Source organism: Mus caroli, chromosome 10 (genome assembly GCF_900094665.2).
Source record: "Mus caroli chromosome 10, CAROLI_EIJ_v1.1, whole genome shotgun sequence".
NCBI classification, from domain to species: Eukaryota; Metazoa; Chordata; class Mammalia; order Rodentia; family Muridae; genus Mus; species Mus caroli.
In genome coordinates, this window is record NC_034579.1 from 71,848,023 (window position 1) to 71,872,052 (window position 24,030).

General features: G+C 50.6%; 4 protein-coding genes across 8 annotated transcripts in view; 2 read left to right on the forward strand and 2 right to left on the reverse strand.

Annotated features, from left to right (window-relative positions):
• Positions 1–24,030, forward strand: part of Tspear (thrombospondin type laminin G domain and EAR repeats) — a 190,985-nt gene that overhangs the window by 107,557 nt on the left and 59,398 nt on the right. The window lies entirely within an intron of this gene.
• LOC110303468 (keratin-associated protein 10-8-like) lies at positions 3,417–4,224 on the reverse strand. Its single transcript, XM_021174564.2, has one exon. It carries the CDS (start codon positions 4,176–4,178, stop codon positions 3,417–3,419), a length of 762 nt encoding a protein of 253 aa, XP_021030223.1. The 5' UTR covers positions 4,179–4,224.
• On the forward strand, positions 13,996–14,658 carry LOC110303475 (keratin-associated protein 10-8-like). Its single transcript, XM_021174577.1, has one exon. The coding sequence runs from the start codon at positions 13,996–13,998 to the stop codon at positions 14,656–14,658; it is 663 nt and encodes a 220-aa protein (XP_021030236.1).
• Positions 21,867–22,852, reverse strand: LOC110303474 (keratin-associated protein 10-3-like). 5 transcript variants are annotated; one of them, XM_021174576.1, is made up of 2 exons: positions 22,684–22,804; positions 22,124–22,578 (listed from the first exon to the last, which is right to left on the reverse strand). In XM_021174576.1, the coding sequence occupies exons 1-2, from the start codon at positions 22,802–22,804 to the stop codon at positions 22,124–22,126; spliced, it is 576 nt and encodes a 191-aa protein (XP_021030235.1). The 5 variants fall into 5 exon arrangements, with proteins under 5 accessions (XP_021030233.1, XP_021030235.1, XP_021030234.1 ...); XM_021174575.1 differs by having other exon boundaries at positions 22,124–22,627; positions 22,676–22,804; XM_029482757.1 differs by having other exon boundaries at positions 22,654–22,804.

Below are 24,030 nucleotides of genomic sequence, written 5' to 3' on the forward strand. Positions count from 1 at the left end.
GGCTGGCAGCAGCTGGGGGCACAGCAGCAGGGCTCACAGCAGCTCTCTGGGCAGTCATCCACCTGCCAGGAGGAGTTGGTGCGAGCGTCAGAGCAGACAGACATGGTGGAGGCGGCCATGGTGAGGGCTGGATTGGAAGTTGAGCGTGTGTGAGTGTGGGAGTGAGTGTGGGATGTACTGGGCTGATGGCCTTTTATCCTCCTCCAGCCTCTGTTTTCCCAGAGGGAGATGCATCTCTTCCTGTTTTGTATCAGGTGCATTGTGGGAAGTTCCTCTTCCTCTCCACACAAGCAAGGCTTCCTTGCAGGTCTGGGGTTGACAGGGAAGAACTCAGCTCTGAGCATGTGAAGGTGGCAGCAGGATTGCTGGTGGCTTCTTTCCAGGTAAATTGTCTGTGGGAAGCTGAGGCCTGGCTTCTGGGAGAAAGCAAAAAAGGTCGAAAGCATGGTAGCTCACAGATCCACCTCTGTTAGTGTGCATGATGCCAGCCACTGGTTGAATCTGGTTGGCACAGCATTTGTGTCCAGCTGGAGGCACCATCCTCTGCTCTTGGCTATAAGGGAGATGAAAAAGGAGGAGTCTGAGGTGTGACAGTGTAAGGTCTCCTCAGAAGTCAGTGTGGTATGAGAACCAGCAAGGCTGAGGCAGGCAGGTCTCAAGGTTGAGGCCAGTCTTGGTTATGTAGTGAAACCCTGTCTGGAAAACCTTCAAGCAAAACCACTTTGGAGACCTGTGAATCTGTGAGCGGCAGCCTCCTGAGTGTTCATTGTCCAGCTAGCTAGCTTTTGAAACCTCATGTCAGATTGTTTCCCGAGTGTCTGTACACGGCACACAGCTAGGCCTGTTGCTATAGGGCTGGATTGGCTTCCAAGATGCACTGCCTGCCTCTCTCTGCTGATACCTGTGCTAACTGTAGTTTATCTGGCAGTGTGCTCTGTAGGAGTCTCCGTCCATGACCATCTTGTGTGTGACAGTCTCCATGTGTCATGAAGAATGTTCAGAATGAAGACTTTTGTGGCCTGGGCTTAGAAGAGAGTGGGGGACAGGACTGTGCCTGCACACTCACACACCCAGAGTTGTGTCCCATGCCATGTCCCCAGTGTTTCAATCTTCTCAGTCATCACAGAAAACTGTCAGGTATTAGCAGAGAGAGGCAGATCAGAGATTCTGGTCCCGGGAGGGAGATTTCTTGGGCTGTTGGACGTCTGTTGTTGTTCAGTGACATTGTCATTGTAGGACATTATTATTGGCATCCTCGGGTGACAGGAAGCCCTGAGCACCCATGAAGGGATGCAATCAGACAAGATCGCAGAACCAAGATGCGATCCCCATCTAATAGAATGGGGAGCATGTTAGGGGTTGGCCAGATGTTGCTGCCTCTTGCCAGCTCTCCTTAGCTTTACTGAGTTGGAGAACTTCCTGGGAGGCAGTGTGGGACTATAAAACTTTTTTTGTTGAATTTATGAATTCCAACTATGCTGGGGGTGGGGTAGGGGTGCCAGTGTCATTAATTCCACAAGAAAGCTTAGGGAGAGTCCCCAGCTATTTCTCTGGGAAGTACATTAAGAGGTGAGAATATTCATGTGCCTTCACAAATTACTAATGTGCATGTCCCCAGACAAGACACATGGTTTCCCACTCCTGGCTCCATTTTGAGAAATATAGGTGTTCAACTCTGGTTTCTGTCTGTGACACATATACTGTGGTGTCTCCCATGGGTGACACAGGCTAGGCTGTGAGTGTGTCCCAGCCAGGCATTGTGTCTTCTTGTCTCTTTTCATAGAGCAGCTTTTCTGCAGTCCATAGATTGTGGGGGAAAGGGACTCTGAGGTGACAAAGTGCCCATGTGTCCCAAGGCCATGACTCTAAGTCTGTGTTGTCCAGGTCCTCTTCCTAAGGCCGTGCTACCAATTCCTACACCCGCATAATGAGTTCACACTCAAGTGGTTGGCTTTATCAGGCATCTTACTCTGACCTGTGTAATGCTGAATATGCTGAGCCCAGGGAGTGGCACTATTTGGAGGTGTGACCTTGTTGGAGTAGGTGTGTCACTGTGGGCATGGACTTTAAGACCCTCATCCTAGCTGCCTAGAAGTCAGTCTTCTCCTAGCAGCCTTCAGATGAAGATGTAGAACTCTCAGCCCCTCCTGCGACATGCCTGCCTGGATGTTGCCATGCTCCCACCTTGATGAAAATGGACTGAACCTCTGAACCTTTAAGCCAGCCCCAATTAAATGGTGTCCTTATAAGTGTTGCCTTGGTCATGGTGTCTGTTCCCAGTAGTAAAACTTAAGACGGAAACCTGCTTGAATGTAAGCAATGCCTGATGGGATAAAAGCACAGTGAAGGGTTTACCTTTGGCAGCCCATGCCAAGGTGTGGCTGCCAAGCAATCATATCACTCAACAGATCTGGTGTAAGAGGTTTACTGGGGGGAGGGAAGAGCAAACTCAGGGTTGGGAGAGCAATAGTGACAGGGAAAAGCAGACAGGGAGACAGAGAGAGAGGGGATAAAGAGAGAAAAGTGGGAGAAAGTGGAGGGAGGGTAAGGGGAGGGAGGAGAGGGGAAGGGCAGAGGAGAGGATGGGAGGGTAAGGGTGAGGGAGAGGGGAGGGAAGGAAGAGGGGAGGGAAGAGGCAGGAAGAAGAGAGGGGATGGGAGGAGAAGGGAAGGGGGAGGTAGGGAGAATGGAAAGGGAAGGGGGAAGATAGGGGATGGAAGAGGGAATGGAAGGGGAGGGGGAGGGGGAGGGGGAAGGGGACAGGAGGGGGAAGGGGAGGTGTGGGGGAAGGAGGGGATGGGAGTGGGATAGGAAGGAGGAGGGGAAGAGAGGAGGGCAAGATCTGAGGTGGCTTGGGGCTCTTTTATCCCATAACACACTGCAGGTGATGACATCAGCAGCTGCTGGTTTCCCGAGAGCAAGCCAGTGGGATTGAGAACAGGCCTGTGGGATTGCCTGTATACTAACAACTCCATTGTTCCATCTGATGGGTCAGGAAGGATAGAGGGGAAACCAGAGGGAATGGATACAAGAATGTCCTTGTGTTTCCTGGAACCAGGAAGAGAGCTGTTCCATTCCCGCTTCCCTCGTGTGATAGGCTGAAGCCCTGAGTGAAGCCATTTTTTTCTTTTCTTTTGGTTGCCTGTGTTAGGTATTTCATCACAGATATGAACAATAACAATACAGAAGGGTGTTCTGTGGCTGTGGATTTATTGTAGCTGCTGATAGCAAGGCAAGTGTCCCATAACAGTCCTGGGACAGGGGACAACAGTGGACCAGTGACTACTGGGAGATAGGAGGGGTAGCCAGTCAGCACAGGGGACATATGGTTTTCCTCTTTTGGGGAGACCATCTATATCAGGTCAGGGTCAGACTGGAGAAGCTCAGAGGGACCACTGGGAGGGACCTGAGCCAGCTTAGCAGGTGGACTTCTGTCCACAGCAGGCCTGTTTGGAGCAGGCAGGGCGGCACAGCAGGGACACACTGGAGGTTGGGCCACAGCAGCTGGGCTGGCAGGAGGAGACACAGCAGGAGGAGGTGGGCACACAGCAGGCAGGTCTGCACACAGGGCGACACAGCAGGGACAGGCTGGAGCAGGGTTTGCAGCACACAGGAGCACAGCAGGAGGGCTGGCAGCAGGAGGAGGAGCCAGAGCAGATGGGTGTGCAGCAGACAGGCTTGCAGCAGACAGGCACACAGCAGGGGGATTGACAGCATGAGGATTGGCAGCTAGACTGCTGGCAGCATGATCCAGAGCAGATGGGTGTGCAGCAGACAGGCTTGCAGCAAAGGGTCACACAGCAGGGCTGCTGACATGGGGAGCAGGTGCAGCAAGCTGGCTGGCAGCTAGACTGCTGGCAGCATGAGGGTGTGCAGCAGGAAGATTGGCAGCAGGGGCTGGACACACAGCTCACTGGGGTGCAGACAAGGGTCAGGCAGGGGGCTGGGGCACAGCAGCTGGGGACACAGCAGCTTGGCTGGCAGCAGCTGGACTGGCAGCAGCTGGGGGCACAGCATGGGGGCTCACAGTAGCTCTCCTGACAATTGTCTGCCTTCCATGAAGCACCTAGGCAGGTGCTGGGAGAGCATATTCGGTTGCCACAACTCAAATTACTGGAGCAGACAGATGTGGTGGATGCAGCAATCACGCAGGTCCTTGTGCAGCAGGTGTCGGTCATGGCGGGGTTGGACCGGGAGGAGTGTCTGCGTGAGCGTGAGTGTGTTGTGTGTGTGAGGCGCCCGGCCCTGGGGTTTTTATGTGCCTCTTGTGTATGCTTCCTCATGAGCCGAGACCATCTTTCCTTTCCTTGTTGATTGTCTTGTTCGCAGACAACACAAGCCAGTTTATGACTGGGAGCGTGGGTCACAGCAGGGACCAGGCACATCCTTATGCTGAGAGTGACCATGTGACACCTTGATTGGGTGAAGCTGGGGCCTGTGAACTTCTCCTGCTGCCTCTCACACTGTCCTTAGGAAGATAGACTCCATCAGACATGGTTCCCATGGCCCATTGTCATGCCCTTCCATGCCACAGGCCCCTCTGTTCCTGCAGACAGTGACCACCCTTATCTCCAGCCTGCAGTGGGTCCTTTTTCCTCTGTCCCACAGATTCAGCAGTCCCTCCCTCCACCCCACAGGCTTTTGTTGCACCACAACTTATTTCAATAACATGCTACTCTGTGGTTGTTGTGTTTTGGTTGGTTGGTTAGTTGGTTGGTTTAGTTTTTGTCTTTAGCTATGACTCAATTCCCTACTGTGGAAGATAACATTCTGCTCTCTCACCCTCCCCCATTCTGGAGGCAGTACTGCTGCCTCCCTTTTTCTTAAATCAGGGTATTGCTGGAATTTCCAACCCTAAGAAGCCCCTATAAAACACACACACACAATCCAGTTATTATAATTATAAGCCATATGCCTAGGTTGGGCAGATCTAACATTGTACTAACTTATTCCTCAGCTGTAAGACCCTTTGCCATTTGTGGTCTCTCCCGGTCACGAGGTTCTGGTCCATCTCAGCTTCTCCTCCTCCTCCTCCTCATTCTCTCCCCCTCTCTGCTGCATGTTTTTCCTCTCCTTCTACCTGACCTTCAAGCTAGAGCCTCCAGCCCCACCTTTCCCCTCCAATGCCCAGTCACCAGCTCTAGCTTTTTATTGACCAGTTAAATGGGGGAGAAGGTTCACGTGATGTCACCTGAGTACGTGATGGTCTGCTTGTCAGGGAACAACCCCTGTTGAGGAGCCAGTATTAACATCAGCATACAGACAGCATCAGGCCAACCCAGTACATCAGGACACCAGCCATTTATTATTTAGTGATACTTTATTTCCTAGCCATTTCAGTATTCTCTTTCCTGAGTGTTTCCGTGTCAGGTGGGCAGGTTTAATCTCTGCACTCATGTGCATTTCAGTTTGCTTTTTCCCTCTTGGGGCTGATCATTTCTGTTTGTGTTTGTTTTCCTTTACTCCAGTCATCATACCTTCCTAGACTGTCCCCTAAGTTGTCCCAAGCTCAGAGGACAAACACCTCCAGTCACTGACTGTGTTATTTCTTGTAAACATCACTTCTAATACTCTGAATTCACAGGCCAGTCTGGTTTGACCCTCCCCTCAACCCTGACTGACCCTCCCTCAGCCCTGGCATCTTTTGATTTTGTGTTAGAGATATTTTGTTGAGAACTATAGCTGTGCGTGCGTGTTTTACCCACATGTATCTGTGTATCACGTGTATGCCTGGTGCCTGAGGAGGTCAGAAGAGGGTGTATCCTAGGACTGGAGTTATAGACTGTCGTGAACTGCTGTGTGGGTGCTAGGAACCTCTCCCAGGTCCCCCGCAAGGGTGTCAAATGCTCTTACACACTGAGCTACCTCTCCAGGCTCCTCCTCTTTGTCAGTGAGCACTGACAGATGTCCACTTCCCTCTCAGAACCACATTTCCTGTATCCTGATGGTTCTGATAAATTGTATTTTCACTTTTATCTGATTATAGGAATTTTTAAGTTTCCTCACTGGTGTCTTTAGTGACCATTAAAAAGTATGTAGAAAAAATTGATTTTTCTTGGTATTGGCTCCTACTTTTATTGTGTTATGATCTGCAAGACATGCTTTGAGTCGTTGGTATTTTTAGGTCATGGTTTGTGATATAAAATGTGATCCTTTTTTGAGAAAGTTCTATGGGGTGTGAGATGAATGTCCACGTCATGGCTGTCAGGTAGAACACTCTGCAGGTGTCTGTTAAGGCCATTTCCTCCGTGGTGCATTTTAGCTGTGAATTTTCTTTTCTCATATTTTGTCTCAAGGATCATCAGTTGGAGAGAATTGAGCAGTGATCACATCCACGTATCTGGACACCTGTAACTCTTTATGTACAGTAATGTTTGCTGTTGTATTTATTTTTTAACTGAGTTGCGCTGGTTAGTTTTAAGTATTAACTTGACACAACCTAGGATCACCAGGGAAGAGGGGTTTTGTTTTGTTTTGTTTTGTTTTGTTTTGTTTTGTTTTTCGAAACAGGGTTTCTCTGTGTAGCCCTGGCTGTCCTGGAACTCTGTAGACCAGGCCTGCCTCTGCCTCCCAAGTGCTGGGATTAAAGGTATGTGCCACCACGCCCAGCCTTTTTTTTTTTAAGATTTATTTATTTATTTTATGTATTTGAATACACCATTGGTCTCCTCAGACACACCAGAAGAGGGCATAAGATCCCATTACAGATGGTTGTGAGCCACCATGTGATTGCTGGAAATTGAACTCAGGACCTCTGGAAGAGCAGTTGGTGTTCTTACCCGCTGTGCCATCTCTCCAGCCCCAGGGAAGAGATTCTTAATGATCAGATTGGCCTGTGACGTTGTCTGTGAGAGTTGTCTTGATCATTAGTAGATGTATGAAGAACCAGCCCATTGTGGGTGGCACCATTCCTTAGGCAGGGCAGCCTTGAATCACATGAAAGAGAAGAAAGCAAGCAAGGATTTATGTGTTTATATTCTCTTTCTCCCTCCCTCCCTCCCTCCCTCCCTCCCTCCTTTCCCCCTTCCTCCCTGCATCCCTCTCTTCCTCCTTGTGTGTGTGTGTGTGTGTGTGTGTGTGTGTGTGTGTGTTTTCTTGACTAGGGATATAATACTTGAAGTTCCTGCCTTGATTTACCTATAATGATGAACCTGAAAATTTAGACGAAATAAATCTCTTCTTCCCATAAGTTGCTTTGTATCAGAGTATTTATCAGAGCAATAGAAACCAGAATATTGGGGCTGGTGAGATGGCTCAGCAGATAAGAGCACTGACTGCTCTTCAGGAGGTCCTGAGTTCAAATCCCAGCATCCACATGGTGGCTCACAACCATCCGTAGTGACATATGACACCCTCTTCTGGTGTCTAAAGACAGCTACAATGTACTTACATATAATAAACAAATTCTTAAAAAAAAAAAGAAAGAAACCAGAGTATTGGTATATCAAGACATATATTCTTACATTTATTTACATTTATTTATTTACTGTGTATGTGTGTGTGTGTGTGTGTGTGTGTGTGTGTGTGTCTGTGTCTGTGTCTGTGTGTAGGTCAGAGGAGAGTTTGCAGAAGTTGGTTCCCAAATATCAAACTCAGGCTGTCAGTCTTAGTGGCAAGCTCCTTTACCCACTGAGCCAGTTCATTGGCCCCAAAGCTGTTTCTAGACGACAACCATCAGCTTGGGCATCTGATGTAACCTACTGGTCTGGGTCTTTAATTAGAAACCTGAGGTCATTTACATTCAGGGTCCCTGGAAAGTGGCTCTTACTGATTTTGTTTGGTGTTTCCTGTTTGGTTTAAATACTGTCGGGCCTTTTATCTCCCTCTTCCTAGAAGGGTTTGCTGGTCACAGAGTTGAACATTGGACTTTTGCCTTCGTTCTCCCTAATCTGTCCGCTCCTGTCACTCACGGTCATGTGGAGGCTGTGCTTAAGCCACCTCCTTTCCCTAGAAGTCAGTATATTGTAATATCATTTAAATATTTATATCACATACTTCTATTATTTATTTTATCACGATTCATCATTGTCATCACTTCTCTGGTCTGGATTTGCCAGTGTTTGAACTTTCATTGTCTTTTTATAAACAATTGATTGGTTTTATTTACATCTCCAGTTCCTTCCTTAGTTATTTGTCTGTTTATTTTGTGTGTGAGTGTAGAGGCCAGAGAATGACATCGGTGTTTGCTTTCACCATTCCCACCTGCCCTTTTTGAAATAGGATCTTCCCCTGAATCCAGAGCTCACTGATTCCAACAGACTAGCTGGCCAGGGAGCCCCAGGGACCCTCCTGCCTCTGCCTTCCCAACACAGGGCACACTGCCTCACCCAGCTATTTAAAAACTCTGGGCTTCAGGAGAGCAAACTCAGTACTTCATTAATGTCTGGACCTGCCCAGTTGTCTTGTAAAATTTAAAATTTCCCTTTATAAAAATTCATTTTTAGCCGGGCGTGGTGGCGCACGCCTTTAATCCCAGCACTCGGGAGGCAGAGGCAGGCGGATTTCTGAGTTCGAGGCCAGCCTGGTCTACAAAGTGAGTTCCAGGACAGCCAAGGCTACACAGAGAAACCCTGCCTCGAAAAACCAAAAAAAAAAAAAAAATTCATTTTTGGAAGCTCCTGTGATTTCGTGGGTCGAAGTCGTAGTTACTTTCAATCTTGTTCGTTTATATTGCCTAAGGATTTGATTTTGTTCGGAGTCCTGCCTCTCTCTCCCACTTTTTGAGTTTGCTGGAGAGAATGCCTTTGTATTTCCCAATGGTGACTTTCTTTTTTATGGTTATGGGTTTGTTTTATTAACTGTGGTTCAGGAGAGTGGTGTTGCAATGCCTTTCTTCTTAGTACTTTATTATACATTTTCAGCCGCAGACGATACAGAACATAATACACCAAGCACGCATGAGCCTCACAGGCCGGATGGCGCATCTCAGCACTTGCTGATCTGCCCGGCTTCCTGGGAACCATAGTTCCTCGGCTCTCGAGGGAGCCTCTGTGTAGCACCCTCTTGCTTATCCCTGAGTGTTCTCATAGACACATTTTAGATTTTAGAACTGCAATGGCCATCACCCTCCCTGCAGGTGTCAGTGGGGAGGGGAGTCTCTCTCTATCAATCTGTGTGCTTTGGCCCCACGATGACTGGCCTCTGTGGCTGCGATGACAGCTGGCCATGGCTGCTTTCCACCTTGAGGGTACCAGCTGTCTCTTCTTCCTTTATGTCTTTTTGTCATGGGTGGGAATGGCCAACTTGTGTGACCTTTGGTCACAAGGCATCTCTATAAATACTCACGGCCATCTTGCTGGTTCATTTATTTTTGTTTCACTGTCAATTCAGAATTTGGGTCCTTTGTCAGTCACATACTCTTTGTGAAGGGAACCATCACCAGTAGATCCCAGGACGGATGTGTCAGGGGCTTGAGACTGTGAGACCCCTTCTGGACCCAGGGTCTCTTTCTAGGGCATGTCCTCTTCCTCCTCTTTTATAGGAGGAACTCTATGGTGCTATAGCAAAGAATAGAAGGGCTCTAAGGAGCTGTGGTTTGAAGGTGGCAGATTATTGCCATCAATTTAGTGTCAAGATACCACTGTGTGGCTCTAACTGCAACAGGATGGATCAGGCCATGGGTGCAGGCTAGAGATGGTGCCTTCAGCCAAGAAAAGGAGCTTTGGGCCAAGTCCTGGAAAGAAGAGAACTAGGACTCTCCAGGGGATGTGCCCCACCCACAAACAAAGATAGATGACCCAAGCACACCTATCAGAGGGTACTTTTAGACTTTTGACTAGAGTTTCTGTGACCTGGTCATCAAACACTCCTATCATACAGCAAAATCCCACAATCCCTCAGGAGAGCAGGTATCCAGCCATGCTGTTTTTATAAAGGTCATAACCCAGGGAGACAGTATGGTAGGAACCGCCAAGATCCAAGTTCTCTACAGAGAACATCTCCCATTATGTCACCTACCAGGATGGGGACATTAAAGGGAGTGAGGGTAGCCAAAGCCACTCCCAGAATAGGTGCGACTGTCAGAACCATACCCCTGTGTCCCTGAACACAATTGTATCCCTTGGACATAACTGCAGACAAGGAAGGCCTGCTCCTGACGCCGTGGAAGGGGATACACCGTGGAAGGCTCAGTGCCCTTGTGAGCAGCCACAGGAGGGAACTCAAGCATTGTTAATATGAGCAGCGAGACAAGCTTGGTTAAGTTTGTCAAGAGTTTATTGTAATTTGACGGGTGCAGCTGAACGGGACAGGGGTGAGAGGCTGAGAAGCCAGAACAGTCAAGCCCTGTCACAGACCCAGGAAGGTGGCTGAGAGTCCAACTTCAGAAAGCATCTGCTTTGGAACACACAGAGCTGGGTGATAGAGGGCCATGCTCCCCATAGCAGCAGGGCCACTAAGAGCCCTACTAGGATATTCACGAGTCAAGAGCTGGGGCTTCTTTCCAAGTGAGGGAGGGGTGAGCAAGTGACAGTCAAGGGGCCTGCAAGACCCTGGAGAAGCAAGGTAGACAATTTCTGGCTATTAGCAGAGAAGCCAGGGGGTCAAGTGAGAAGGAGCTCACAAGCTCCCGGGTGACAACAGCATCCACTCAGCAGCTGGATTTCTAGCCCAAGGAGAGGCCTCAGCAAGTGCTGCAGGAGCAGGCAGGGCGGCACAGCAGGGACACACAGGATGCTGGGCGACAGCAGCTGGGTTGGCAGGAGGAGGCACAGCAGGAGGAGGTGGGCACACAGCAGGCAGGTCTGCACACTGGGCGACACAGCAGGGACAGGCTGGAGCAGGGCTTGCAGCACACAGGAGCACAGCAGGAGGGCTGGCAGCAGGAGGAGGAGCCAGAGCAGATGGGTGTGCAGCAGACAGGCTTGCAGCAGACAGGCACACAGCAGGGAGATTGACAGCATGAGGACTGGCAGCTAGACTGCTGGCAGCATGATCCAGAGCAGATGGGTGTGCAGCAGACAGGCTTGCAGCAAAGGGTCACACAGCAGGATGGCTGGCATGGGGAGCAGGTGCAGCAAGCTGGCTGGCAGCTAGACTGCTGGCAGCATGAGGGTGTGCAGCAGGAAGACTGGCAGCAGGGGCTGGACACACAGCTCACTGGGGTGCAGACAAGGGTCAGGCAGGGGGCTGGGGCACAGCAGCTGGGCTGGCAGCAGCTGGGGGCACAGCAGCAGGGCTCACAGCAGCTCTCTGGGCAGTCATCCACCTGCCAGGAGGAGTTGGTGCGAGCGTCAGAGCAGACAGACATGGTGGAGGCGGCCGTGGCAGTCCTAGGTTGGAGTAGAGTGCGTGAGTGAGTGCGTGAGTGTGAGTGTGTGAGGGGCTGCGCCATCGGCTTTTATCCCCCTGTGCTGTTGTTGGCTTGTCCTCCCTTCCTTGTTGGTGAACCCTGTGGCCATCATCAGGGTGTTTGTTTGCCTGGGATGTTGTTGTCAGGTCTGTTTCCTGCCTGTGTCTCCGGCCGGAAACAGTGATGGAGCAGTGGCTATAGGTGAGGCTCTGTGAGCAGTGAGGTTGGGATATCATACGTGGGACTTGTCCCAGCCATCCTACGGCTGCAGAGATGTCATCCAGCCATGGCTGGCTGCCAGGATCCTTGCTCCCTCTGCAAGAATCAGTGCCAGGGGAGCACTGTCCTCGCCTAGTACCCCTCCCTGAGTCCAGCTCTGCATAAAGACAGTTATCACTTTGTGACAGTGTCTGGAGGCCAGAGGCAGTCAATGACCCATCTACAGCCATTGAGTTGAGGGTGCAGGCACTGGTCTGTAACTACCACCCCTACAGTGACTCCTCAGCTCCTACACCTCTCTGTATTGTGCTATGACTCCATCCACTCTGCTCCGTGCCTGCCGTCTACTCTGTCCTTCGTTAGGGCTGCAGGATGGTGAGCTTGGCCCCTCCCTGCTCAAGAAGGTTATCGGTTTCCAGCTGTTTTGACTCATCCTGAAAACAAGTCTCTCGGGTTCTAACCCCAAGAAGCATAAAGTGCATGCTCTGTTGAAACCACGGGAGCATAGCATGGGCCAGGAACCCACAGAATTCTCTTGTCTCACTGATCAGTGCTCTGCAGCCACATCACCCAGCCTTGCCTCTCAAGCGCTGGGATGAGTATCTATAGCCACTGCTTTATGAGTCTCATATCACACAGAGCTCAGTGCAGAAGAGGCATCAGGAGGTTAGTCTTCATCTGAAGCCAGTGCTGACCAGTGTCTCACTACATGTATGCACACGCATGCACATGTATGCACACACATGTGCAATGCACATATTCAGAGCCCATTCTCCACATCCTAGTGGTTGTCACCTGGCAGCCATGGGCAGTGATTTAGCTGACCAGTTGCTGCTGGGATTCACACGGGATCCATTTCCCATGAGCCTCTCTGGTCATTGCATGTGCAACACAGGAGCTTGTCCGATGTGCTTCTGTCCAATGGTCCTTGAGCCATCCACGTGGAAGACTCATTACCATAGGCCACACCAGCAGCAGAGCTAGGCCTGAGCTTGAAGACTGTCTGTGAGGTGCACTTGGGGCGTCAGCATTGGTCATGGGCATTCCCTGGCACAATGACATCACAGCCCCTGAAAACGTGGTGCCAAGGTGACCCTGATTAGGCTTGTTTTCGGGAGGAGTCAAAACCAGAAGGCAGAGCCTTATTATTACATTCTCCCACCCAGTTGAGGACATGTGACTCAGGGTTCCTTGCTCAGTGCATATCCATAGATGGCCACAGAAAGATCACAAGTAGATTTGGGGATGCAGATCAATGTTAGAAAGTAAAAATCAGAATCCACAAATGGTGAGGACTGACTTTTTGCCTGTCATCCATCCAACCACCTGCTCATCCACACATCTACTGCTCATCCATCTCTCCATTCATCCATCCCTCCATCCAGCCACATGTCTATCCGTCTGACCATCTATCCATCTACCTATCTATCCATCTATCCATTCGCCTATGTATTCCCACTTCCATCCATCTATCCATCTATTCATCTATCCACCCATCCACCTACGCATCCCTCCATCCATCGACCCACCCATCTATCCATCCATCCATCCATCCATTCATCCATCCATCCATCCATTTTATCTATCTATCCTCTATGTGCATATAATATGTATGTGTACGCATAAACTTGTCTCTACACGTACAGAGTTCAACAACACAAACTGTTGATCTACCACGTTCTTTAGCTTAATTCAAGAAGTTCCTTTCATGTAACCCTGTAAAGAACAAAGCTGAGCCAAGCCCTGATGGTCCCTTTGAGCAGATCTCTTTCCTGCTCACATCGCTATTGAGACATTTAAGACCGAGTGCCTCAGTTTTTCTTCAGCTGTGGATCCTCATCTTCCTCAGGCAACCCTAACTATGCACAGATTGTGAGGTGCAGCTTCTTCTACAACAGGGGGAGCTCTCCCAAGACATCAGCATCCCTGGGGCAGCTGCTGCAGTGCTGACCCTTGCTACGGGGCATGGCCCACCACACTATAAATCTGCACATGAGCCCAGGGGCAGGGTCTGAGGCAATCTGTCACAGTCACTGGGCAACATCACTTTTGCCTTTGTATACACTGCATGCTGAGCCTCAGAGGCGTTCTGCACTGAGAACTGATTCTAGAAACAAGACTCAGAGGTCCCCTGTGGTGGGACAACCCATGGCTATCTCTGGTGTTGTCCTTGGGAGTGAAGATGTGGGATATTTAACACACAGCCTCTAAGGTTCCTGTTTGCAAAGACGCATCTTGTCCAGCTCAGGGTGGGGCCACCCAAAGGTGAGGAAGACCAACAGATATGCATATACTCAACATGTTTACAAGGTAAAAGACAGTTGTCAGCTAAACAAGGAATAGTGTTAATGAGACTGCTGCATCACCAAACAAGGAAGGGGACAGCCAGGGAGGAGAATAAAAGCCAAGGGCTCAGCACCTCACGTACACACACACTCACACACATTCACTCAACACACACTCACCCTTCTCCCGCCAACCCCGCCATGGCCGCCTCCACCATGTCCGTCTGCTCTGATGCTCGCACCAACTCCTCCTGGCAGGTGGATGACTGCCCAGAGAGCTGCTGTGAGCCCTGCTGCTGTGCCCCCAGCTGCTGCCAGCCCAGCTGCTGTGCCCCAGCCCCCTGCCTGACCCTCCTCTGCACCCCAGTGAGCTGTGTGTCCAGCCCCTGCTGCCAATCTTCCTGCTGCACACCCTCATGCTGCCAGCAGTCTAGCTGCCAGCCAGCTTGCTGCACCTGCTCCCCATGCCAGCCATCCTGCTGTGTGACCCTTTGCTGCAAGCCTGTCTGCTGCACACCCATCTGCTCTGGATCATGCTGCCAGCAGTCTAGCTGCCAGTCCTCATGCTGTCAATCCCCCTGCTGTGTGCCTGTCTGCTGCAAGCCTGTCTGCTGCACACCCATCTGCTCTGGNTCCTCCTCCTGCTGCCAGCCCTCCTGCTGTGCTCCAGTCTGCTGCAAGCCCTGCTCCAGCCTGTCCCTGCTGTGTCGCCCAGTGTGCAGACCTGCCTGCTGTGTGCCCACCTCCTCCTGCTGTGCCTCCTCCTGCCAACCCAGCTGCTGTGGCCCAAACTCCTCTGTGTCCCTGCTATGCCGTCCTGCTTGCTGCAGACAGGCCTGCTGTGGACAGAAGTCCAGCTGCTGAGTCTATCCCCGGATGAATGCTGGAGAGCCAGAGATCACAGAAGAATGTACCCATTATGGGTGACCATGGCAGTGCTCTCCTCTGCCCCTGCCTCTCCAGGTCAAACGATCTCACCTCGTTGTGACCATCCCTCCTATGAATACACGTGTGCCTTCTGAGCAATAAAGATGCAGACTGAACCTATGTAGACTCTCATGGTCCTCACTGGTATCTCATAATTCCCCCTTTGCACAGCAATCCGCTGTCCTTTGGAGGCAATTTGTGCTCATTCAGGAAACAGCGCCCCCTGTCATCACGCTTGGTGACTGTGCCTCCTCTACATAATGCCAATCAAACCTGAGCAGGCCCTTCCGTGCTCCCTGCTTCCCACAGCAGCTCAGGTGACACTTCAGGTGCCTGCCAAGTGCTGCCTCAGCTCCCCTGTGGTCTGCCACTGTCCCATGTTTAGCAGTGTGAGAGTGTGTGCTAGCACCTGGAATCAGGTCTGGCATGTGTCTGTGAGCAGACCTCTCCCTGCCCTTGGGTCTAAATGCAGAGACCTTCAATGTGTGGGAGGATTTGGGCTGTAACTGAAGGGCAAACACACTGGCTGGGCACACAGGTCAGGCACACTGGGAAGTCTATGATGTCTTTACCATCCTAGAATCTTGTTTTGGATGAGACCGTGTTGGCATCCTGGGATGGTCCTGACTCTACTCCAGCAACCATCAGGTGAACTCAGCTTGCAGAGGGTGAAGGCAGGAAGTGATGCTCCTATTTCAAGTTCTTGTTCTAGGATAGGCAGGTGTCTTGGCAGCAGGTGTTCATGTGCCTGGTACTAGTCACAAGCTCAGCATGTGGCTCACAGTGCCTGGGACCAGGATTAAAACAGCTCCTGATCCCAGTCTATGGGAAACGCTTTGGCCTGCCCTGACTGTGGGAAAAGAATACCACCCCAGTCCGGGTGCTAATACAACTGTTGAAGTCCACATAAGCAGGAAGAGGTCAGTGTAGACACGAGCAACCCTGCCCCACCCTGATATGTCACATCCTTGTGTAGCCATTGGGGGCGGCCTGAGGCCTGAGAGTATGAAAAGTTTCACACTGAGTGAAACTTTCTCTTTAGTTCTTTATTCAATGGAGGCTACTGTCTAGATTCCCGGACAGTTGGCAGCAGCACAGGGGACATTGCCTGGCATGGGCTGAGGTCCCTAGAGGCCTGTGCTCTGCCTGCACCCTGGGAGGTGGCAGAGTCTGTAGAGACGGCTTGGGTAGGGATGTGTAACCATTCAAGGTCTTTGACATAGTATCATGGTTTGAATTTGTTTGGCCCAGGAGTGGCACTATTAATAGTATTAATATTAATTAATATTGTTGGAGTAGGTGTGTCACTGTGGCGTGGGCTTTAAGACTCTTACTCTAGCTGCCTGGAAGCCAGTATTCTGCTAGCAGCCTTCAGATGAAGATGTAGAACTCTCAGCATGTACCATGCCTGCCTGGATGCTGCCATGTTCCCTCCTTCATGATAATGGATTGAACCACTGAACCTGTAAGCCAGCCCCAATTTAATGGTGTCCTTATGAGAGTTGCCTTGGTCATGGTGTCTGTTCACAGCAGCAAAATCCCTAACTAAGACAGACAATGTGGCTGGATGGCAGTGGTTCCATCTCTTTCCTTCCAAACATAAAGTTAATTGTCTTCTCCACTTCCTGTTCTTGTCATGACAAGCATCCTGTCCACAGGCCCAAAGCCACCAGTTAGCCCACCATGGACTGACACCTCCGCAACCATGAACCTAAAGAAACCAGTGATCTCAAATATTGTTTATATTGATGGAAAGCCACCTCATTCAGTGAGGCCATATCTATCTTCCCTTCTACCCTGCCATGTCCTGAGGTCATTTCTCACCCCTGCCCCCATATGACTGTGATGGCTACCAGACATAGGCTGGGGGCAGAGGCACTGGCCTGGGGACTCCCCATTGCTGCACCACCCAATGAGGGATGTCACACTGCCCTGCCCTGACTGAGCCTCATCCAGACCTGTAGGTCAGTCATCAAGTCAAACACTTACCTGGCTCTTATTTTATTCAATACAACTATCTAACAGATAAGACAATAGACTCATCCCATTTTCTCAGTGAGAGTCACTTGCTGAACAGAGCTCAGCAGCAGGACTGGAGACCCAGTCAGGAGACTGCCCCACATGATAATCCAATGAGCTCCAGCAAGGGGCTCTAATCAGGATTTGAATATCCTTTGCAGGTCTGTGTGGACAGAGCTGGTGATGTTTCTCTAGGACCTCAGAGTTCTGAGGCTGGGGCTGGTGCATCTTGTGTTTGCCCTGGATCTGCTGTCAGGCTTCCTTCTGGGGCGATGCTGGCTGCACAGGGCAAGCCTGAGCAGTGGTGGGCTGGAGACACAGGCAGAGCCTGGGTCTCAGGTAGAGCGGAAGTCACGGGAAGAGGAGGAGTCTCAAGCATGTTATCATAGTCTGACGTGTAAAGCCGGAGTATAAGAAGGAAAGGCCTGCCCAGAAAGATTAGTAAAGAAAAAATACTGGGGCTGGAGAGATGGCTCAGCTGTTAAGAGCAAATGACTGCTATTCCAGAGGTCCTGAGTTCAATTCCCAGCAACCATATGGTGGCTTACAAACATCTGTAATGGGATCTGATGTCTTCTTCTGGTGTGTCTGAAGACAGTGACAGAGTGACAGTGTATCACAGACGAAGGGAGAGGGAGGGAGGGAGAGAGGGAGGGAGGGACGGAGGGAGGGAGGGAGAGAGAGAGAGAGAGAGAGAGAGAGAGAGAGAGAGAGAGAGAAAGAAAGAAACAGTTTTCCAAATCTGAAATAAAATAGACCAGCACACAGAAACCTTGAAGTATTTCCAGACACCCACCTGCCAACTGACATTTAAGCAATGTCCCATCCAACAGTGGAAAGCTTTGTTTAATCTAAGCAGCTATGAACATACACGAAGCCTCATCCTCAGTCCTGTGAGCCCTGGCCCATCCCTAGAAGTACAACCCAATCTGTGTCTAGGTCTCGGCAGAACAGGGAGACACCCATAGGAGAACTGAAGACTGCATGTGTGTGGGAATTAGAGAGAAGGTGTAAAAGTATCCCATGAGCCAAAGATAAAATCGCCACAGAATTAGGATGTATTTAGAGCAAAACAAAAATGAAAGCACACCCTGCATTCAAGAGAGGGGCTCTGGGATTCTCAGTAAACAAGGGAGACCCAGCACCTGCGCTCCTACTCAAAGCTAGAGGTCCAGTACAAGCTAAGCCCCAGGAACCATCCGAATGAAGGCCGGAGCAGCGAGGCGGGAAGCTCCGAGAGGAGCAGCCAAGGGTCTTACATTCTGAGATGACAAAATGAGCCTTTCAAGCTAGCTATACTGGTCAAGAAAAAGAAGAAAGAAAACGACCATGTTGGGAATTGAAAGGTCGCCACCCCAAAGGGGCAACACAGCAGGCAATGGCCTTGTGCTGATACACTCAGCAGTGCAAAGGAAACAAACAAGTCACTGGAGAGGCAGAGACTATAAAACTAACACAAGGCAGAGCAAAAGACCAGAGCAACCTTGGGAAGAGATTAAAGTCTTAACTAAAAACACATTACAAAGTGTCATGGTAGCCGGGCGTGGTGGCGCACGCCTTTAGTCCCAGCACTCGGGAGGCAGAGGCAGGCGGATTTCTGAGTTCGAGGCCAGCCTGGTCTACAAAGTGAGTGCCAGGACAGCCAGGGCTACACAGAGAAACCCTGTCTCGAAAAAAACCAAAAAAAAAAGTGTCATGGTTTTAATATGGTTCACCCAGGGAGTGGCACTATTGGGAGGTGTGGCCTTGTTGGAGTGGGTGTGGCCTTGTGGGAGTAGGTGTGGCCCTGTTGGAGTAGGTGTTCCATTGTGGACCCTGGGCTTTAAGACCCTTGTCTTAGCGGCCTGGAAGCTAGTCTTCCACTAGCAACCTTCAGATGAAGATGTAGAACTCTCATCTCTTCATGCACCATGCCTGTCTGCATGCTACCATGCTCCTGCCCTGATGACAATAAACTGAACCTCTGAACCTGTAAGCCAGTCCCAACTAAAAGTTGTCCTTATGAGAGTTGCCTTGGTCATGGTGTCTGTTCACAGCAGTAAAACCCTAACTAAGACACAAAGAAACCACTGATTCCAGGTGGAATCACAATAAGATTCTTGGCCTTTATGGGGGAAATAGTGCCAATCTCATGATGCCTGAGAACACAAGGATGAGACATGCCTCACACCCACCTCACATCAGGAGATAAACTGCATTTCTTTTCTTTTCTTTTTTTTTTAAGATCTATTTATTTATTTATTTATTTATTTATTTATTTATTTATTTATGTATTATTTGTAAGTACACTGTAGCTGTCTTCAGACACCCCAGAAGAGGGCATCAGATCTCATTATGGATGGTTGTGAACCACCATGTGGTTGCTGGGATTTGAACTCTGGACCTTTGGAAGAGCAGTCAGTGCTCTTAACTGCTGGGCCATCTCTCCAGCCCGATAAACTGTATTTCTACAGTTGCAATCACACTTAGGCAACAGAGGGGCACCATGGTGCACACCTTTAATCTCACCATCAGGACGCATAGGCAGATCTCTATGAATTCAAGGACAGCCTTGTCTACATAGCCATCTTCAGAATAGCCAGGAATATATAGTGATATCCTGTATCAATGAATTAACAAACAAACAAACATAAAAATAAATACAAATTTACGAGTTGGAGATAAATAAACAAGTAACCAACTAAAGCATTTTACAAAGTAAATAATAGATGTACTGAAAATATGTGTAAGATACAAAGTATTTCTGGAAGAGGTTAAAGAAATCCCAGATGATTGACTAGAGAGGTGTACCATGTTCATAGACATCTGGTCCTTCCTAACAGATCTATGGGTTTAATGAAATCTGGGTTCAAATCCTAGCAGGATTTTGCTGTTAAATTTGATGGGCTGGTTCTAAAATGTCTGAGCTGCAAACCAAACCTAGGAAAGGCAAACAGGGTCAGAGAACTTCCATTATTTGACTCTAAGACCTTTGTTTATGAGGGGATCACAGAAAGCCACCAAATAAATAAATAAATAAATAAATAAATAAATAAATAAACTGGCATGGACTAGAATCCAGAATTATTCCACCCATGTGGTCAGCAGGGTATGGGTTGAAGAGGTTCAAAGGACAAAGAGATGTGTCTAAATGAGCTGGGATGACTCTGGCCATCAAAAGTTGACTCAAGATGCCCCAGAATGAAAACAGAGGCTTCCAGTCCTCTTCTGCTCCCCACTGTAAAGAAACAGACATTCCACAACCTCCCAAGACAGGACTAGCAGCCAGGCACCCAATGTTCAAACACACAAGCACTGGGGTCGGGCGTCATTTCACACTCAGAACTCAACAGGAGCCTAGGGAGTCTGTCTGGTTCTGACTTAAGTTACCAGAAAGGTCACTGAAGACAAAGAATAATGCGAGCTTTGCTGAAATTAAGGATTCCACTCAATACTGAGGAAAGTGTGGGAAGGTTTGCAGTATTGATGTTAATCATATGTATACCATCCAGGAATCACGAAGAGCGTGCACTTTAATAATATAAATCCAAACAACCCACTTGAAGAAAAATAAGCACGTGATCTGACACATCACCAAAGCCACACAGGCGCCCACACTGTCATGTCAATGCAGGTGACATGGCTCTTTCACTACAGAAAGGCAACATAGGCATGTGCTGGCATTGTGGAGAGGTGACTTTAAGCTATCGTGAGGATTGTGGCTTAGAGGAGTGATGTCCCCATGGCCTCCAGTGTCTGAGGTTGTAGAACCTCTGGGAGATAGAAAATGCCTGGAGGAAGTAGCTTTCTAAGGGGTGGGACTTGAGGGTCATAACCTGACTTCACTTCCTATCTTCCCTCTGCTTCCACTAAGATGTGAGCAGGAGCCTCATGTCCTTGCTGCTGCAGCTGAGCACAGCTCTGCCCTTCACTCCTCCCCGCCACCCCACTCCAGTGAAGGATCGTACCCTCAAACCCTGCCTGAAGCAAAGCAGCTAAGGTAGTGGGCAGAGACAGACAACAGCGCCGCTGTGAGGGAGCCCTGGGCAGCTGCCCCTCAGGAGAGCGCGTCGGGACTCAGTCCTCACAGGGAAAAGCAGAAACATTTACTCAACAGAACAGAGAACAGTTGTCTGTCCGCACAGACTTGATGTCTGGACACGTGTCTTCAGGGTCCCCAGAGTAGGGATGTGGGTCAGGACCCAGTGTGGGAGTTTGAGGGGTGTTGAAGGACTTGGTGGAAACAATTATTCTGAGGGAGGACTTAGTCAAAGTGGATAGGAAGGGAATAGGCTGAGAGAAGGCTGGGGCTCTGATGAACAAGCCTGGCCCTGGGGGATTCTGGGGACAGATGGATGCAGGCAGGGGTGAGAGGTGGGATTGGGGGTGGGAGCAGACAAGAAGGGCTCAGTGAGGTCCGGTCAGTGTTGTCTGGGGTAGGATGGGACCAAGGACATTGGCATCCTTGCTTCACTGGGGATGATGGTCAGCTGATCACCGTATCCCTGACCTCTGCCACAGCTCCTCAGAGTGGAAGTTTCCAGATCTTGACCCGTTGTTCACTCACCGGTGCACCAGGTGCAGCCCATGTCTTCTCCACATTAGAGAGGGCTGATAGCCAAGGCCCTGTGAGTGGAGACCTAATGCAATCTATAGAGACCTGTCCCTGTGTCCCCATGTCCCCGTGGAGGGTGCTGGGCAGTGCCTGGTCCTGTGTCCCTTCAGCCCCACAATGCTTTTATTTCCAGACGAATCTCTCCTGTTCCTCTCTGTATAAGCTGTGGAGAGTCATCTGGTAGGCAGGACTCTCTAGGCAGCCCAGGCCCAGGGGCTACAGTGCCTGGAGCCATGTGTGTGGCTTCATTTGTGTGACTCTAGAGAGATCAAAAGGAGCAGTTGGCGGCTTGGCTTATAGGGGACTGCAGAACCCGCTACCCACACCTGGGGTAACCAGCCACCTATAGGAGTCACAGAAGGCTGAAATTTTGGGAGAGGAAGCCTAAATCATACTGTGGTACCCCAGGGAGGTGGCTACTGTCACCTGTCAATTGCTGAGCCCAGTCCTTCCCTCCTAGAAACATTTCTGGCTAAGGAGATGGACATTTACTTGAACCACATGCTCCAGAGCACGAGAGGCGATCCAGGTCGTTAAAAACGTTTATTGAAGCTGTGGGCTGCTGACAGACTGGTGTTGGGGGCAAGCAACCAGAAGAAAGGGACAGGAAAGACAGAGTCCCAGAGGATCAGCAGGCCTCCTAGGAAGCAGGAGGAGAGGTCAAGTCACAAGGAACAAGTTGGGGGGCTACATCTTGGGTGGGGGGATTGTCTATCCCAGGTCAAAGTCAAACTAGAAAAGCTGAGAGGAGCCCCAGGACCTAAGCCAGCTGTCACCAGGAAAAGGCCCTCAGCAGCTGGACTTCTGTCCACAGCAGGCCTGTTTGGAGCAGGCAGGGCGGCACAGCAGGGACACACAGGAGGCTGGGCGGCAGCAGCTGGGCTGGCAGGAGGAGGCACAGCAGGAGGAGGTGGGCACACAGCAGGCAGGTCTGCACACAGGGCGGCACAGCAGGGACAGGCTGGAGCAGGGCTTGCAGCACACAGGAGCACAGCAGGAGGGCTGGCAGCAGGAGGAGGAGCCAGAGCAGATGGGTGTGCAGCACACAGGCTTGCAGCAGACAGGTGTGCAGCAGACAGGTGTGCAGCAGACAGGTACACAGCAGGGCTGCTGGCATGGGGAGCATGTGCAGCAAGCTGGCTGGCAGCTAGACTGCTGGCAGCATGAGGGTGTGCAGCAGGAAGATTGGCAGCAGGGGCTGGACACATAGCTCACTGGAGTGCAGATGAGGGTCAGGCAGGGGGCTGGGGCACAGCAGCTGGGCTGGCAGCAGCTGGGGACACAGCAGCTGGGCTGGCAGCAGCTGGGGACACAGCAGCTGGGGGCACAGCAACTGGGGACACAGCAGCTTGGCTGGCAGCAGCTGGGGGCACAGCAGCAGGGCTCACAGCAGCTCTCTGGGCAGTCATCCACCTGCCAGGAGGAGTTGGTGCGAGTGTCAGAGCAGACGGACATGGTGGAGGCAGCCATGGCGGGGTAGGCTGGAGGAGGGTGAGTGTGTGTTGAGTGAATGTGCGTGAGTGTGTGTCAGGGTGTAGGACACGCTGCCTTTATACTCCTCCCTGGCCCAACCTGTGAGCACTCCTTCCTGGTTGCTGTTGGCCCTGTTCCTGTTTATATTTTCCTAGTGGCTGCACGTGTTGCTGGGGCCCTGCCTCGTGTTTAGTCTCATACGGACATCTTGTGTGCTTGTTGATCACGTGGGCTTCCTTCCTGGCTTGTTTTGGAGGAAGGCAGGACTCATCTGAGGTACTGATGTTGATGGAGGGACATGTGGCCATGGATTACTCCTGGCCCTGGGCCTCTTGGGCTGGGTCCTGACTCTGTCCTTCTGTGGTGGTTAGTGAGGGCTAGTGGGGTTTCATGGTAGCAAAACTAGGATTTCCTTGCAGGGGTGTATCAGTTTCCTCAGAGTGTGCAGCCAGGTACCCCAAGGGTATGGCTAACTGGGGTGTCACCATCGCACACCATGGAGACTGACATTCATCTTGGGTGTCAGTGCTGCTTGATCTGAGCCAAGGGGACTGCCAGGCCTCCTGGCTCCCAGGACTGTCAGCATTGTTGGCTCTGTGGCTTGTCCCTCACCTCTGCTTTCCCCCTGTAGGTTGAGTCCAAATCATTCTTCTTATTATAAGGACACTGGGGGAATGTAGCCCACCTAGTGGCCTGCCATTCCTTGGTCATCTACGAAGACTCTACTGTCAAATATAGTCACCCGTGCAGGGCCAAGAACTCATACCCAGCATCTCTGGAGGGTTCGCACTTCAGGCCATCAGGAACCCCTGCCTGGGACCAGGCCAGCACCCCACCCCCACGCCTGTCTCCAAACCCAGATACTCCTGCAGGCCGTTGCTTTCTCTCAGGACTGGCTTCACCACATACAGCAGTTGACACCCGTGTCACAAGGCTTAGGAAAGGCCTCACAACCATCAGCCCTGACTTCCTGTGACCTTAACTCTTGAGAAGAGGCCTTACTTGACTTGTACAACATCACTCATGGGCGCCTGTCTTTCTCCCAGTCAAATAGGGGCTCGTGTTGGACCACAGTCTTGTGCACGGTGTGGCCTGTAGGCTCTGCTGGCTGAGCTGCCATTCCCCTTCTGTTGCTAGCACATGCCAGGAGATTCTGGGAAATTTCAAATAGCCAGCTTCTATGGAACCACCTGCCCATCATTTATGACTCCCTCCCACCCCCG